Below are 18,707 nucleotides of genomic sequence, written 5' to 3'. Positions count from 1 at the left end.
CGCCGTGCGGGCGTTTGTGCAGTGCTGGTGCCAACGGTTTCAGTAAAAGGTTTCCATAACTCAGGGCTTTACTGTGTTTTTGCGTGCATCGCTCGGTAGCCCCTTGCGGCCTCTGAGCTCGCGCGCGAGCAGTTTCGGAGGCGACGGCTGACGCGGCCCTGTGGCTCGCTAAGCTCGAACCAGCGGTGGTTGGTCTCCTGTGAGACACCAAGAACCCACAACCTAGACGGCAAACGCTCTCCTCAAGCTACAAATACCGTATTTACTCGAATCTAACGAGTACTATTTTCCCGATAAAACAGGTAAAAAAATTGCGTGCGCGTTAGAATCGAGTACGACCCGAAATCTGTGTTACCATATAGCCGTCGGCATTTCGAAATGGCCGCCTCGCACGTGCGTCGAGCCTACTTACTCTCGAGCCTAGCTACCGTAGCTTTCTCCATGTGCTGCAGTACACGTGCTTAGGCAATAGTCTACCGTCTGTCTTCACGTTCTCTGCGTCTTCTCTATCAGCATGAAGTACCGAGTTCATTATGATGCCGCATTTAAAAGGAAAGCGATCCTGTGACGGAGACGGACGGAAATCGGGCCGCATCACGGGCGTTCGGAGAATCCAAAACTTGCGTTCGGGACTGGCGCAAACAGACGGAGAGGATTTTCGCCAGCAAAGCAATGCGGAACGGTTTCAGTGGACCGAAGCAGGACGTAATCTGCGACGATCCACTTCGGCGATACGATTGCCTTGGCCCTATCTTGAAAGCAATCTGCGACGGGGAACGTCTGCCATGCCGTGTTTTCACCGCTTATAGGTCGCGTTGAAGCGAGAGGCATGATAGCACGAAGGTCAATTCGTTCGCTGCGCTTCGTCACTCGAGCGTTTTGACAGTTCGCTGCTGCAGTCAACGAGCGAGATGTGTTCATCTTTGCTTGTGCGCGCGTGAGACCGTGCTTGTTAATTTATTTATTAAGCGAATACGGAACCTAGAGCACGGTGATAGCGACGGCAGAAATGCGCCTGGAGTGTTCATTATCGCAATAAAATAGTTGTTTTGGTTATAGTGCGGTACCGCTTATAGTGCGGATATTCGCGACTTACTTTGTACGCGGTCTACACTGTATAAACAGCGAAAACACAGTGCGCGGCGGTCTCTCCTCATCGCAGATCGCTTTCAAGATAGGATCAAGGCGATCATATCGCCGAAGTGGAACGTCGCAGAATACGTCCATCGTCCTGCTTCGGTCCACTGCCCGTGATGCAGCCCGATTTCCGTCCGTTTCCGCACACATGATCACTTTCCTTTTAAATGCGGCATCATGATGAACTCGGCACTTCATGCTGATGTAGCAAACACAGAAAATGGGAAGACAGACGGTAGACTAATGCCTAAGCACACGTACTGCAGCACATGGAGGAAGCTACGGCAGCGAGGCTTGAAGCGCGTATGAGGCGGCCATTTTGAAATGCCGATGGCTATATAGTAGCGCAGATTTATGGTCACACTCGATTCTAATGCGCGCGCAATTTTTGGACCTGTTTTATCGGAAAAAAACTGTACGTTAGATTCGAGTAAATATGGTAACAAAGTAACTTCAGTGGCAGCTGCAACTTAGTTGCAACGAGGTTCGACTGTACTACCAGTCATTCACATGCTAGCTGAACAGCCATACTTGCAGCTGCTGTATACACTGGTGTCAGACTTCTCTCAAGTAATTTTTGCAGGAAACTATGAGAGGAAAAACAGGCACAGAGCACTTTTACGCAAGGAGCTTCTCCTGAATTCTTGGCTTGCCAATCAAGTGCACAGTTTTTTCTTTTTCCTTTGCCCAGCTTGAGACAACAACCCCCTTTCCCGTCCCAAGGCAAAGGAGTGGTGCTTGCCTTTTGGTTGTCAGTGCTCTCACGAAGATTGCGCATGAGGCCTCCAGTCTCATAGCGGTAGCCACAGGGAGCTGGGTAGAGTGTACGCAACAGGTTCAGCATGCACAGGCTTTCGCCTGTGTTCTCGCGTGCCTGCATCTCGCAGTAGACGACACCAGCATCCTCTCCCTCTCCATTTACATGATGGACTTCAGTGATGAAGGCTGCCTCCTGCAAATACACCAAAACGGAAGCAGGATGAGGCATCAGTGCAGGGGGCACAAGAAACGAAAGGCACTGTGGAAGGTCTAGCTCCAATGCGTACCAGGGCCAGCACAAAGTGTGAGGGCCATCAACTGCACTATCACTTTTTTTGAAACACCCTTGCTATCCGTTTTAATTTATTGAGTACTTCCCAGATCATACTCAGCTAAAGTATTTTTTGTTGTACATAGAAACAATTCTGCAAAGGGAAGCATAAATGAATTTTCGTTGATCCAGAAGCCTGTCCTTAAATTAAGCAGCTTTCCAAAGATTTATTTAATCATGCTCAAACATAGACATGCATAATCACCTTTGCTTGGCAACTGCAACACTGTTTTAGATAAAGCCTTCATCAGTTCGGAAAAAAAAAAAGTGACGAGTGTCTTTGCATGCATTATGCCAAGTGACAGATGCAATAAATCAATCAAACTGCTTCAAGACACTGGAAGTAGACGACACGACGTCATATCATGATGTGGAGCCAGTGAAGCCACTTTCACTGCTTAGCCCCGATCACTCGGCGAACAAGTTGAGGAAGAAAAGCATGGCTAGGGAGGATGGTAACATGTAATCGTCTGAGATGCTTCACTTTAACTGTGGCGCGAATGTTTTACTGTAGCAGGAATGGATGAATGAATGAGTGTTTTATTCATCCCGGTAAATTAGGGAATGAACCCCAGACAAAAAAGCTCCAAAAAAGTAGCTTGAGAACATCTGGGGCCGAGAAAACAAGTACAGGCATATATTATACAGGGGTGGCATGCAGACAGGATTTATGCCGGCAGCAATCGCAAAATAACATTTCAAAAGGACACAAGGTGTAATATCAAATATTGAAGAAGAACGGAAGATCTACAACAAAACAAAGCACAAGAAATATGCATGCAAACAAATATTGTATTAAGAAAGAGCATTATTTGATACCTTTAATACAATATAGCTTACAGGAAGCAGAAGACTGAGTATAAACATCATGAAAGGTGCCATACTTATTTAACATTGCAGGCAATAAATATTGTATACTCTTTTCACTGTAGTTTGTTGTTACACTCGGAACTAACCATTGATTTGCTTATCTCATAGAAATTTTATTTGTTTGTCTCATTTGTCTAGCTGTACCCTATGCATCTACAAAATTTGTCCAAACCATTTCAGGCACCCTTAACCCTTTGCGGTCCGAAACTTTTACCCACTTTCCGGCTGTCCCGGTATGAAACTATTTTGCCAATTTATAGCGCCGTGATGAAAACCACAAACTGTGCACGAAAAACTCATAGGATATTTATTTTTTCTTTTGCATTCTGCAGTCAACTCCTCTACCGATATTTGAGCATCGTGTGATACCGCTCGAAGCATTTTCCTGTGTGCAGGCCAGGGTTGTTACTGCAGGTTTTGCAGAAAAACACAGTTTCCCTCCTGCCTCCGTTTGTTTTTCGATCGCTACAAGCGGCACAGTCCTTGCTGCTTTGGCCTGGGAGCTTGTAGATGAAATGGCTCCTCCCATCTAGCCTTTCTTCGCACTCCTTCCGCGCAGACGGGCCTCGCTTTTTGGCTCTAGCCTTCACGTCACCGACCAGCTGTAGGATAAGGTTGCGGTGGTACTGCAGGTGTCGCTGTTCTTTCTCAGCATGATTCTGCAGCTGTGTGCGCCTCAAAATAAAGCTATTGACAATGGAAACCTCTAGAAGCTTTCACTAAATGCGCCACCGCAAAACGCACGCGATGAAAAAGTGGTCATGCTTCTCAGCGAGCCGTGCGAATGTGCTGTTCCGCGCGCAAGTGAAAACGCTCTGATATCCAGAAGCCGTGCTGAACATTGTGCTGCACGCTAGTGTAAAGAGAAGTAAACTTCAACAAACAAAGTTTATTTATCCCTCAAGAGATGGTGCATCGTGTATACAAAGAATGCGCATGAATCGCAGTGAGAAAAACCGCGAAATTTAACCCCCGAACCCCCTTGTCGGGCACCGCCCGACAGCGGACCGCTACGGCCGTGTTGCGTTGTCGGGACTGCAAAGGGTTAATTGTAAGGTCACTAACTGTGCTCATTGGTTCATCCTAAGTAAGTATAAACTGTTATAGAACAGTACAAAGAAAGCACCACAGAGACACCACTGTTATTTTTTCTTTTCTGTTTTGTGTTCTTCACTTCGTCTGCTTTTACATAGAAAGCTACCGTTTCATGACTGGAGTTCATACGAACATATACAGTTAAACCTCGATATAACGAATTTCAATATAACGAAATTCTCAATATAACAATGTAAACTTTTTATAATCTCTTGTCTAAAGAACCTTATGTATTTTGAACCTTAATGTAACGAAGTGCGTGAACACACGATTTCAATAAAATTAAATTTCACAGCTGCCGCGAAGGAATACTGAGGCAATACGTAAATGAAAACTGCCACGGACGCAGACGGTCAATGGTTGAATTACATGCAGTTGCTTGCAAATGCACCTCTGACAGAGAGTGGCTGACGAAGCGAAGCATCCACACCTTCTAGCCATCACGTTCGGTATTAAGTCCAAGTGTGATAAGATCCTATCGTGCCCCAAATGCTGTGGGTGCAAGGCCACATGTAGAGAAGAGTGGTGGCTTGTGCGTGCAGTCTTTCCGGGAAAGCAAGGCGAATGGGGGTGAGTGCAGGCGCGGATCCAGGGGGGATGTCCGGATGTCCTGACCCCCCCCCCTCTCAGATTTCCGCATCGCCCCCTCGCTGACAGGGGACGGCCCTGTCGCAAAAAAATATGGCCACTAGCATTCTTCAAAAGTATTTTTCGCGAGTACCAGTGATATATCAGCCAGGTGTAAGTAAAGCTAGCTCGCTCACAAGCTTAGTTGTATTCCGTCGGGGTGTGGTGTTGCGAAGTTGCCGTAGTTATTTTTTCTCATGAGCACCTCGACCTCCTGGCACCGGCGGTGCCTTACTCGTCCCGTTGGTGGCGTCGAATGAACGAGGGGACGTCCCTTTTGCCAAGCACGCCGGTGTCCGCGCGACTGCCTTCACGCCTGATCAACTTAGTTGCCCCTTGGGGTGTCATCGGTTGCCTCATTGGCTGTCATCGGTTCCGCGACCAACCTGCTTGATGAAAGAGATCACTTGCTGAAGTGTTCATATACAGGGTTTGTCCGAAAAGTAATGTCAGTGATTATATTGTGAAGCGACTATACGTCGCAGCGCGCTAAGACCAGTTGGGATTGGTGTAGGGGGAAGTTAGCTTACGCACGCGCGGTCGCTCAGTCGTCTGCGACCATCTGGAGAGTAAGGACAAGGTTTTACAGCGTAAGCTGTTATGGGCTCATTCCAATAGCCGTTTCGGGTCGCGGTGATGCCGGCAGCGATGGAACGCGTCGGCTTGCACGCGCGACGGAGTCCCAAGCAGGCTGCGTTAAAGTCCCTAAAAAAAAAACTAGTTTTTTTAGGGACTTCAGGCTGCGTCGGGCGCATTGCCGTGGGAGCGAATGTGACAGCCGTAGTTGCATTGTCCCCCGCTTGGCTGGGCCGAACGGCGCTAGCCATCGGCCATGGAACGCGTCGGCTTGCACGCGCGACGGCGTCCCAAGCGCGTTCCTGACGCATTCACTCAAATTACTAGGTAGTACTGTTGAAACGATCCTCTAGCTTACGCTGTGACTGTGCTGCGTGTGCCGCGCAGGCCTGACATTTTTTCGTCAACTCATTTTCATTTACCGTGCAAGCCGTAATGCAGCGCTCGTTGGAACAAAGGACCGCCATCGAGTTTTGCGTGAAACTCGGCAAGTCTGCAGAGGAAACTTTTCCTATTATAAAGACAGCTTTTGGTGATAATTGTTTGTCACAACGTCAAGTTTACCGGGAGCACAAGGTCTTTTTGGAAGGTTGTGAAGAGGTCAGCGATGAAGCCCGCGCTGTACCGCCATCAACGACCATCACCGACGAAAATGTGACGCGCGCGAGAGATATTTTGTACTCAGACCATCGTTTGAGTGTCCGTTTAGTGGCACAGACAGTAAACATTCCAAAAAAGTTGTCGCAGTTTCACCTGAACGGCGAAGCATCAATTGCGATAGCAAATTTGTAGAGAGCTATACGGAGTAATGATATTAGCTATATCAGCTGTATAAACTTGGACATGCAGCAGCACCGGCAACACGCAGAACTGTTGTCGACGCCGTCGGCGTTTTGCCCGCGTTCGCTCAAAATGCGTGCGGCGTTGGTGACTGTTGCCGGAGCCTCTGATATAAATCGGCACTTGGTGCCGCAGCTAAACGTCGCCTCCCTTCCCTCCTCCTCCCCCCCTCCCCCACGGCCTCTCGCGCGTCGGAAGAAGGCGCGTTTGCTCTACATATATGGTGATTGTAAAGGAGGAAAGAGACGCCTACTTCTGCAGCCCTTAAGCGAGCACGGCGCAGAACGCACGTTTGTTCTCCGCCGTGCGTTCACTCCCCGTGAAAGCCCTAAACTCACACGCTGGCAATCCCGGGACTGGAGACGCCTACAAACGAATACATGTCCCAATATACACACACTCAGCAAAATACACCCGTCCCAATACGATGACTGCTGTCCTTGGTGCAGCGATACACCAACCCTCATTATCACTTGGCATTGCAAACACAGACCAGCAGAGGGAAACTCACCCCTCGTTACACGCAACGAACTTGAAAGGTCGTGGGAGGCGCGACTCGCCCGGCAGGACCTGGGAAGCCAGCAGGCAACCTTGGACCAAGCCGAACGAGCCGCTAGAGCCAGTGGGGCCCTGGAGTAGGGGCTTCACCCGCAAGAACCTCAGTGTGCTATTTTAATAAAATGTTTATTCCTCCTCCTCCTCCCCGTGAAAGCGCGCGTCCCTCGCGCCCTTTCACTCGCACATACAGCGTTCGGCGCGGCGACGATTTTATCTCCATTGACGTCATACGGAACCTCACGGCGACGGCGACGCCGACGGCAGAAATCTGCTTTTGAGTGTCCATATAATTGCTATCGCAATAAAAGTACCGTTCACAAGATTTTGACAAATAATTTTCAGATGCGAAAAGTGTGCGCGAAGATCTTGCGCAAAATGTTAATGGACGACCAACAATCGAACCGAGTTGAAACGTGCCAGGAGGTTTGGAACTTGTGCGAAAGTGACCCCCACATTTTGCGCGATGTCATCACAGGTGACAAGACTTGGGTGTTTGAATACGACCCCGAAACAAAAAGGCTAAGTGCCAAGTGGAACAGCTCGGCGTCCCCTCACCCCAAGAAGGCCAGAATTAGCAAGTCAAAGGTCAAGACCATGCTGATTGTGTTCTTTGACATCAGTGGCCTTGTCCACCATGAGTTTGTACCCCATGGCACAACCGTGAACGCCAAATTCTACGTGAAAGTGCTCAAGCGACTCAAACGAAGGATTCATCGTACCCCGCCTGATATCGGGGGCGATTGGAAACTTCACCATGACAACGCACCATGCAGCCTGCACCGCCTTCCTCGTGACCCGCTTCCTGGTCGATTGAAAGATGCCAACGGTTCCCCAGCCGCTCTACAGTTGTTGTTCTTGTTGTTGCCTCAAAACATGGCTCGTACCCACGAGGGGGATTGGCCACACTGGATAAAATAAAACATGCACCTAACAACGAGCAAAATGGTAAAGGTGAATAATCAAAATTAAGATTTCGGTAACTCCTTAACACAGATTTTAATATGTCCTATACTTAAATTAACTAAATAAAAATTAAGAGAAAACTAACTACAAAAATAAACATAAAATAACATGTCCCACGGTCGGTGCCCTAGCAGCGTAACCTTCCGGATGCTTCAATAAATTTGTGAACAGCAGTGATCATAGAGCCCTGACTTGTGCCTAATTGACAGGCCCCAAAAGACAAAATGTTTGGCGTTGTAAGTGCCAAACCCAGATTACTGCTTGGAAATAACAGAAACATTCTACGGAGGGAGGAGAAGCGGTGGCAAGAAAGAAAGAAATGGTCAATAGTCTCCGGTTGATTACAAAACGAGCAGAGATCAGTGATTGATAAACCGGATCTATGAAGATAAAAATTTAGGCGGGGAACTCTGCAGCGGAAAGTTGACAGCGTCACCTCACATTGGCGTGAAAGGCACTTGCTCGTGTTCCACCGAAATTTTAAATGTTGAAAATCGTCTGAAGAAAGTATGGACGAGTCATGGCAACTCAGCAATAAAAGGCGTTTAAATCTAGCTCCTGTTATAAAAGAGAAATCAGGAAGAATATTTATGACCGGACCATTTAGTGATGTCGAAGCGAGCGAGTCAGCTGATTCATTTAAAAAGATTCCACTATGTCCGGGGACCCAGACAAAGCGGACTTCGGATAAATTTTCTGGGGCAAGAGTCGAAAATATACTCAGTAGGTGTGACTGATTATTGGAAGTTAAATGTGTACAGACCGAAAGCGCATCTGTAACAACTATTACCTTAGAATTCTGTGGACCCAATTTTCGGATGGCAAGAATAACTGCCAGAAATTCTGCAAGAAATATTGGAGTGTAATCAGCGAGACGGAGAGCAAAAGACCAGTTGAGTTGATTCGAAAAGATGCCAATACCAGCCTTCTCTAAATTTTGTGATGCGTCCGTAGAAATAACCAAATGAGACGGAAATTGACTAAGATGGTCTTGAAGGAGACCTTCAAGTATGCGCGCAGGAAGAAGTTTTGCGTGTTTTGGAAAAATATCATCAAAAGTTAGTTTTATCTTGAATGAATTAGATTTTGGAGAAATCAGGCGCGGTAGGCTAACTTGAAGTTTAGATAACAGCGATTGAACAAAAATAACTTGTGGCTGTCGGTAACGCCGCCATCCTGTTCTGAAAAATGATTCTGGTGAATTGATGAAAACGGGTTGCAAATTGGAAAGGGGTGTATCATAAAGCTTCAGGAAAGTCAGGACAGTAAGTTGCTTAAATCTGGAATCAAGCGGAATAATTCCAGACTCCAGATAAAGAACATTATTAGCCACAAATACAGTCCTGACGCTCTACAGTCCTGACGTGGCTCTCCCAGGCTTCTTCTTCTTTCTGCGCTTGAAAATTCCCATGAAAGGACAACATTTCGCGACAGTTGGCAAAGTCGAAGAGGCTTGCACCAAGGCTATAAAGGACATTCCTAAGGAGGCCTACCGTCAGTGACGCCTTCGATGGTTGGAAATCTCGCTAGAAGCAATGTGACGACGCAGGAGGAGCCTATTTTGAAACATTTTATTGTGTGGTACCGATCTGATCAATAGTTTCTTTTTAATCGACTCACTGACATTACTTTTCGGACAAACACTGTATAAATAATAGCAACTAACAGCTAAACTAAGAACTACGCATGGGCAACTTTTTTTTAACTGTAGCACTCATTGTGATCACAGTTACACGTTGACAATATCCAGTACGAGCGCAATACGCTACAAGTTTTTCATTGTAACTTCGCAGTTTTATTGTCGTACATTAAGCATAGGAGGCTCAAAGTCGCCGGATCCGTTTATCTGAGTGGGCGTTTTTGCGGAGCGGGGCGAAGCCTCTAGCAGCGGCTGCGAAGTGGGGGAGCGTGACGGCCAACACCAGCGCGCGGGCCTATAGGATGGCGTCGCGTGGTTAGAGAAACGGTAGCAGATGCGCGCCTTGTGTAAAAGGATGGCGTCGCGTGGAAAAAAAAAACAAAAAAAAAAACATGAAGGCGCTGGCTTGCGCTCTCGGCTACTACGCCGCATCGTTCTTCTTGTAGGTGGCGTCGTGAGTCTTCATACGCGGTGATTCGCATATCGTAAACAACCAGCGTAGTGGTTGCCGCGTTGGAGCTCCAAAGCAAACGAAGGTGTCTCAGCCGAACACTTAGAATCTCCTTAAAGAGAAAACAAGGTGTCCCAACAGAACTCCAAAGACGGACCCGTGTTTACGCATTTATAACGAACCTGCAACAGATCATCCCAAATTTATTTTAAGAAACAATACAGGCTAGATATACCTGGTGTTCAAAATTAAGCTTTATGGTTTTCTTAAAATTAGGCACTGGGAGGCACGTGAAGACCACCTGCGCAAATAAGTCATGTGGCCAGGGGGAGCACAAAGTGAGATCATAATTATCGCTGTCAGCAGCCGAATTGACTAAAATTGAATAATTAACTTTTTTATTGACTGCAGTAATAAACACGACTGCCTCTAAGTTTTCAATTAATACAAACATACCCACTTACTGCAGTCGACAAAAAATAATTGTTCAATTTTAGTTAATTGGGCTGCTCACAGCGATAATTATCATCTCACTTTGTGCCCCCCTGGCCACATAACTTATTTGCACAGGTGGTCTTCGCATGCCTCCCAGTGCCTAATTTTAAGAAAAGCATAAAGCTTAGTTTTGAACAGCCGGTATTATCAGGCACAGCCGCCAAGCACATGGCTGTATTGGGTAACATCATTTTCCTATAAGCTCGGAGAAACCGATATCTGGCTTCGCTACAGGTCTTCTTCCTCTTTCTCGGGTTTTACGTGCCAAAACCAGTTCTGATGATGAGGCACGCCGTAGTGGAAGGCTCCGGATTAATTTTGACCATCTGGGGTTCTTTAACGTGCACTACAATGCAAGCACACGGGCGTTTTTGCATTTCGCCTCCATCGAAATGCGTCCGCCGCGAATCCCGCGATCTCGTGCTCAGGAGCGCAACGCTGTCTGAGCCACCACGGTGGGCTACAGGTGTTGCTCTAGCCGTAAAAAACGCGGGTTTATCGTGAGCAGAAACGGTGAATTTCGGTAAATAAGAAAGGCTACTATCATCATCATCATTGACAGAAGCTGACCCCCCCCTCAGAAAAAACCTGGATCCGCCCCTGGGTGAGTGCCCAGTAATGTGATCAAGCACATGGGAGGCAGGGTGCGGGGGGGGGGGGGGGGGGAGGCAGGAGAGCGCACGTCTCCTCTTCTAGCCCGGCCATGGCTGTGCATGGCTGTCAGAATATGCGGGCCGTATCTTGGAGGTAATCTGCAGCTGGTGCAAAGATTGGGTGAGCCGAGATTACTGTGACTTTATCTGCGCTGTCTTCCCAAGCGTTTAGTGTCAGAGTTCACATAATCTTGAGTTTCAGATACACACTAACGTGAGAGGGAGACAGAGCATTCATTCCGCTCTGCCTGTGCTTTTCATGATAGCATCGCCCCACTGCAGGCGACACTATCAGCCGCATGGCTGAGTGGATGCGAAAGCATCACAGGCTGTGCTTTTGTATCGCTGGTGTGAAGATATCACCAACAGAACATAAAGCTATCTTTGGTCATCGACTCTCAACCAAAAAAATGAAATGTTTTTCTCAATGAAATTTGATTTTTCCGATTGCCTGATAATTCGGAAAATTTTGCGGCCCCTTCCACGTAAGAAAAATCCTTCAACAACTGTAATTATTTGCATAAGAGGTTGAATTTCAATATAACAAAATTTTAATATAATGAAGTAAATTGACGATTTTACCAACTTTCGTCTAACTATACAGCACAACAACTTCCACTACAATGTAAGTTAAGATATCCACTTGTCTACAGTGTGTGAAGGCACAGCTCTGAAAACTGTACATGCTTGCAACTTTGCAATAGTAGTGTAAGCATAATAACATCACCGAGGGAAGCCAGCATCACCCTACAATCTGAAACAGCTGGGAAAGTTGCAAGGCTGTAGTTTCAAAAAAAAAAACAATGTGAAAAAAATGTAATTTAATGATTGCAACAGGACAGCTTTGGCAAACAGACTGAAATGGGATAGCATTTACCTAATCAGTTTTTCCTATATGCAGTTTCATGTGACATCATTTTCACGACACAAATCACACCACAACATGAAATGTTGCAAAAGCACTTTCTACTTCTAGGCTGTTCTCAGGCTCTGCATGAAAAACTGGCATAGAGGTTATATCAGGTGGTGAAGCTTTCCACAACACAACAATGTGGGTTAAAAATTAATTAAATTGTGGGGTTTTATGCGCACAAACCACAATGTGATTATGAGGCGGACTACTGTAGAGTGGGCTCCGGATTAATTTTGACCACCTGGGGTTCTTTAGCGTGCACCCAATGCATGGTACACCAGCATTTTCGCATTACACACCCATCAGAACACAGCTGCCGCGGCCAGGATTGAACCAGCAACCTCGAGCTCAGCAGCGTAACACCATAACATTGTGGTGGTAGGACGTCAGGCATCAGGCACCAAATAATAACGGAACACAACGTCTTGCCGATACAGGATTTCTTCAAGCCCTCCATTATTAGGAGCAAAAAAATGACACTGACTATGGAGCATTTCCACCTGAAAGCCTTATACCATGCAACAATTAAGGTACACACTATAAAGCTGAATGCCTTTATAGAACTGGTGTAATTTTGCAATCTTTTTTCAATATCAAATGACCAAAATGACAAACACAAAACGACTGTTGCTACTATACCAATTCCAGGAATGAACACACAAAATGATGGAAATGAAAAGGAAACAGGCAACTTTCATAAAAAGTACAAAATGACAATACCCTATAAGGAAAGAAGTGGAAGAGCACCAGATAATAAAAGTAAAATACTATAAATGTTTCACACACTTTAACAGAAAAAAAATACTAATAATAATGCATAGGAAACAACCAATGAAGCTAAAGATGGCAGTTCATGAGGGTACCATGAGGGCTCATGAACTCAGCAAAACATATGAACTTGGCGATGACAAAATGGCACCAAAATGCCCGAAATAAAGACAATGACCTTCCAAAACGCCGCTTATTAATGGGGGAGTTAGTGAAAAATCATTCTCAGATGTTACTAAACAAGGTATCAATGAGTTCCAGATGATTCAAGAAATCCAATAAGACCAACCTTATTGCTCTGTCCATCCTAGAACAATAGTGACGAAGTCGACAAAGAACGATGTTTTTCTGTAAGTCAACTTCGAAGAGTCACCACTCTTGTTTTAGCATAGACAGAGCAATAAAGCTGGCCTTACGCATTTTTGAAACCACATAAAAGTCATTAATATCCTGTTTAGCAAAATCTGAAGAACTCAATATTTTCTTGCCAATTTTTACAGGAAATTATGTAAACTTGCATAAAATCAGAACCAAATAAAGAAAACTAAAATAGACCACATATTCAAAATAATAAAATAACATTACATATATTTACAAGACTTCTATGCCCTACTAAAAGAATGAAGACTTAAAAAAAAATTCGTCTAAGACGGAATTCCCTTATAAGTGTAGAATGGTCTAGGGCTCTACGCCTAAATGTTTTACAGCAGTCACAAGAAAAGCATGACATATCTGGTGCCTTCCCTTGCCCTTAGAGGCATTTGTCAGCTATTCAACAAAGAACTCTCTAATTCGGGGTTAGACTGCATTGCAAGCTGTGCCCATGGAAGGTGTAAGAGCAAGCATGGAGGAACACAGGATAGGGCAGTTCTTCAAAAATGGCAGGCTTTGAAGCAGGTGTCAATAAAGGGGAGGACAAATGTCTAATGTGGTTGGTGCCTTGAGGACCCAGTGAAACCTGTGTTAACAGCCCCTTTATTACCTGTAGTGCCCATGTGCAAGGGAATCCACTCGCCAGTCAGCACTGCTTCCGGGAATGTGTTTTCACAAGCAGTGGCAGCAATGTTGCACACAAGAGGGCTGTCGTACAAGGAAGAAAACGAGCATAAAATGCATGCACAACCATCCAAGTAGGCGATCAGACAACCAGTCTGCAGAACACATGTGTGAGTGAGTGAGTTAAGTCCTCATGAGTGAGATATATATATATATATATATATATATATATATATGCAACATGATCACAAAAATGGCATAGAGAAAAGAAAAAGAAGCCATTAGAACATAGGTTGACTGCAGCTGTGAGGTTGACAACACGTGTCACCAGCCAGAAAGGCAGACAAATTGATGCAATAAATGTCCTGACAAACTGCTGTAACAGTCAGGCCTCTCAAAGCACCCCTATAAACTGCACCTATAAGACAAGAAGCAAACTCTGCAGTAAGTGTTTTTGGTGTAGAAGAGTGGTCAAAAGTGCTATGACCCTGTTCAACCAACAGACAAACAAACCAGCGCAGTAGAGCTGAACACACCCACCGTGAGCAAAGGGTAGAGAATGTGGTCCAGGTAGATTGGCAACAAGTTGAGGAACCCCTTCGAACCAGCGGTAGTCATGGTGTAACATGTGTGGTCTGAATCTGTCCAAGCATTGGTGCCAGACGCCAGGCACCGGTTCGCCAGCTGGTCCAGGATTCCCTGCACCCACACAAATTACAGCCATGGTCTTTCTGATTCACAACTGAATACTGCATGTACAGCACATTTCTGCATCTTCAGCAAAGAAAAGCCCACAGTTCTGCCAGGCTGCCGTAAGACCATATAGCATGATGACAGAGTATTAACCCCCTTTGAAAGCTGCATTTTTTGGGAGCTACCAATACCTCTATGCAAGTTCTTCTCTGTGCATACATATTATTTGGATAAAGCAATACCAGGCTTTGGCTTTATATCAAAAGGTAATTCAGTTAGGCTAAGTGGTTAACTGTAATGCAGATTTTTTTTTTTACTTTAAATTTCACTGTTTATGGTGCAACTGATTGAAAGAGGATGGCAAACAGAGAACATACACAAGATACCCTTGCACTTCAAAGTATTTCGCACTGTTCTGCTACGCACCGTCACCAACTTACCCAACTGTCAACTGTGCTGCAGGTTTCACAGCAATTGGCTGTTAACCATTTAACCCTCAAGCCCGAGCTGTACTTGTCCTACAAATTTGTACCAATGTCACCAACAATGGAATCCTACTTATCCACGATGCAGGCACACTTTTTTTGCTTTTGCTTGGTGTGAACGAGTTATGCACGTCTACTTGCCTCAACCCCTACTGCTGAGTCTGGGCAATTGTGTATATTTTTTGTTATCTATATTTGCTGTCATGCATTGAGAGAGTATTACTGATGACTTCTATATGTATTGTGAGAAAAACTGTCTTTCTCAAGACACATTCTGTTATTCAGCATTTTCACTGAGTCGAAGAATTAAACCATACATTTTTCCAATGAGGACTCTACATGCAAAACACTGGCAAAGTAAAAAAAAAAGGGGGGGGGGGGGGGTCAGGTTTATGCAAATTGCACAAGAAAGAGAAAAGGGCAAATGGTGTCCTTTCAAGAGAACAGGTTTGATAGGTGTTAAAGGAATGAGGCAACAAGCTTGGCGAGAGACGCGTACAGAAGCATACAAAATGCAGACAAGCAGCAAGCTATTGGCTTATCGTAATTCACACAGCATGTTATGCTCTATGCACTTTGTTTAACAACAGCCCCTGACTACTATAGCAAACAAAATGTTCAAGCCCATTTCAATGCATCGCCAGCCGTCATACCTTGAAAGGGTAGTCCTCGCTGCCCATGAAAATAAGATGTTCTAATGTATGTGGCAGGCCGTCATCATCTTGAGCTTCGGTTGCTGGGTTAGAAAAAAAGAGGAGATGCATGCTATGTTTGCAATGTCTAATAAGCTACTAGCCTCATAATATTCCCCAACAGTAGATACACCAAACAAGCCATCTGGTTTTCAAAGAACTTAGCTTGATATGGTAACAGCAGAAGAATGAGCACCACAGGCTAGCAGCGCAATGACATTTCTGAGTGAAAGTTAGACCCCAACTTGCATTTGGGGTTTTTCTTTAATGTTGCAATGTGCATGTGCTATTCGTTATTTGAGTTCGGGGACTTCGTTGATGAGGTTCGTGGGTACGTTATTTGAGGTGAACACTTCCTATGCCTTTGGTAATGGGTAACCCCCTCCCACTCTCAACGAGCATCAACAAAGCCACTATTCTTTATTCCAAACTGCACATGCAATAAGGACTACACATGTGCTTTATAAATAAATGAAGTTGGTGGAGGGGAGGGCCTGTTATAAACTTGGTTCAGTCCAAAATTTAATAGCACCACTTAAAATGAATCTAAAACGTGTTGAAAACAAGATAATACTGGTTTAGCAATTTGTTGATCTCATCCACACTGCAACGTCGAAAATACATGGTATATACCGACACCTGTCATCTTAAGATTCCCAAGTTTCTTGTGCTTATCATGTTCCTTAAATAGCGTAAATCATAGGATAAGTCTTGTTATTGCAGTAAAATGTTCTCTGTAGGCACCGGGTAACTGAAGCCAGCCAATCAGGTGACTTTATTATCAGAAAGATAGACAGGTAGTGTCAACCAAGAGACTGCCGTTTTTAGCTCATGCAGAAGTGCACCAGCGATGTCATTGCACCCTTGCTCGCAAACATAGGCGGAGTTTACACTGCTGAGTGCAGGTACAACCTGTAAATTCTTTAACAATACCACATGAGTGTAGACCAGCCAGCATGCCAGTGTCTTGATATGTCTTGGAGAGATGAAATCAGTGAGAATAAGCAGATGAGCACAAAGTTCACCTTGAGTGCAAGTGTCGTCTGATAGGCTTTCTACAAACTTGACACGGCCCATGTCAAGGTTAACTCAGTGGCCAGCTTCCAGGACAATTGGAGATAGCAAGAGAATGTGCCGGATACTTTTTTTAGTGTATGTGGCCCTAGAGTGCTTACAACAGAAAATAATTAACAAAACAGGCAAAGCTATAACGCAGCAAAATGCAACCCACACTCCAATGTCCAATCAGCTGAGAAGCTGGTCACCGAGTTGACCATGGCAGGGGCTTTGTTGTGCTTGTGGGAAGAGCTCAGGGTAAACCCTGTGCGCATGTGCTTTCATCGCGATGCACCATCATAAGGCGCTGCCATGCTGGCTGGTCAATGCTCACGCAGTACTGCTAAGGAATTGGAACACAGTACATCAATAAGAAATGGAATAAAAAGGACACTATATTCATCTGGCAAACTTTCTGTCCTAATCCAGGAGCGAGATGTCATTATGAGAGAAACAAAAGATGTGTTTTCGTGCTACAAGATCAGCCTGTTGTTGTACAAGACACTTAAAATGTGATGAAAACTTTCCTTTTGTCGACATTTAAGTTTATTACCTGATGCCTTAAGGCTACAAAGAAAACCCGTACAGATTCCTCAGAAAGAAAATTTCCATGTTGAAAAATTTATCCTGGATCGAACCTGGCAGCACTGCCTCTCCAGGGCAGTCACTTTGCCATCTGCTAACTAGGAGGCTAGTAGATGGCAGAGTGAAGGAGAATTAATAGACATCTCGACACATTGAAACACTAGCAATGCAATTGCTGGAGAAACCCACAAGGCAAAGGAAGTTTCAGGGAAGGAAGGTTGAGGAAATCCTATGAGTTTTCTTTGTAGCCTCATGTTACTTTTGGGTGGATGCCAACATTATTTTTCATGAAGCTTCATGCACAGAAGACACTTGGATAATGCATAGATGTGTTTTGTCAGTAGACACTGGAAGAAAATTCAGTGTCATTTACGTTTGCTTTCAACAGAATTAGATGTAACCACTTCCACACCATCTGGCCAGTAGTGGGCAGTGATCATCTCCCACACATCATGCCTCACAAGCAGAAAATTTCACACAGTTGTTTTTGTGAATGGTACCTTCTACCTGAACTTGATGCTAATAAAAATCAGATACCAACATGTTCCTCAAATTCATTTTCTACAAGAGACTCCTTTTAGCATTTCCAATATAGCTTAGAATACCAATGAAAGCCTATACGGAAAGGATAAAACATGCTTGAAATAAAATTAGTACTTGCTAAATGAAAGGCAGAGTAATGAAACATAGACAATGTGATGTGCAAACAATGTCCTCATGAGCAATGGACCAATGTAGGCGGTAAAACATCATCGGGCTTTCTTTTTTTTTTCTCCCATTTGGTGAGTGTGCATATCACTGCAAGCAGCATTCACAATGCTAAATATTTTATTGTCCATTAGTGCACTTAAAGATGCAAAAAAGAATGAAACTGCATTTTCATGCACAATAAAAGCAATTAAAGCTGCCATAAAAGTCAGCAGGTTCAGCCATGAGTGGCTAACAAGAGAGCATATGTTAATACCAATTTTCTCCCCCCTTTCTCAACAAAACATGTCCTCCTTTATACAAGTTTAACTTACGGTCCTCTTAATTGTCCTAAGAGATGTACATAACTAAAAATGTGCAATAAAAACAAGAAGAACGGCTACAATACAACTAGGAGTCTCCACAAACATCTGATGACACAAAGCTTTGCTAACAAGGAAAATGCTAACAATTATACTGCAGCCAGGGTGCACAGCCCGAAATTGTCAGGTACACCCGTGAGCAAATGTATATGGACTAGGGATTGCGTGTTAAAGCTGATTTTGTCCTCTGCCTGTGGATATAACTTGGTATTTAGGACTGCAGTAGAAACTTGGCATTGTGCCCAGGGCATTCCAGTGCCCTCGTCAAGTTCCGTTTATGAAAGTTAATTACGAGAAAATGCTGTTTTTTTGCGGTGATGTTGTGGTCTGTATAATTTCGCTGATGGGTGTACATACACAGCATGCATGCATGCAATTTGGGGTGCATATAGGCTTTGTGGTAAATTAACTTTTCCAGAGTTCCACGTTTTGAAAAAATTTGGTGAGTACGTGCT

The 18,707-nt window shown here is 44.8% G+C and overlaps 1 protein-coding gene across 1 annotated transcript in view; it reads right to left on the bottom strand.

Moving 5' to 3' along the window:
• LOC119447775 (uncharacterized) overlaps positions 1–18,707 on the bottom strand; it is a 108,360-nt gene that overhangs the window by 88,421 nt on the left and 1,232 nt on the right. Inside the window, 3 exon segments of the mRNA XM_049663932.1 lie at positions 1,880–2,089; positions 14,212–14,370; positions 15,503–15,585. Coding sequence (XP_049519889.1) covers positions 1,880–2,089; positions 14,212–14,370; positions 15,503–15,585 — 452 coding nt within the window.

Source organism: Dermacentor silvarum, chromosome 1 (genome assembly GCF_013339745.2).
Source record: "Dermacentor silvarum isolate Dsil-2018 chromosome 1, BIME_Dsil_1.4, whole genome shotgun sequence".
Lineage (NCBI taxonomy): Eukaryota > Metazoa > Arthropoda > Arachnida > Ixodida > Ixodidae > Dermacentor > Dermacentor silvarum.
The sequence above is the reverse complement of the archived record's forward strand: the minus strand, read 5'-3'. Positions and strand labels throughout refer to the sequence as shown.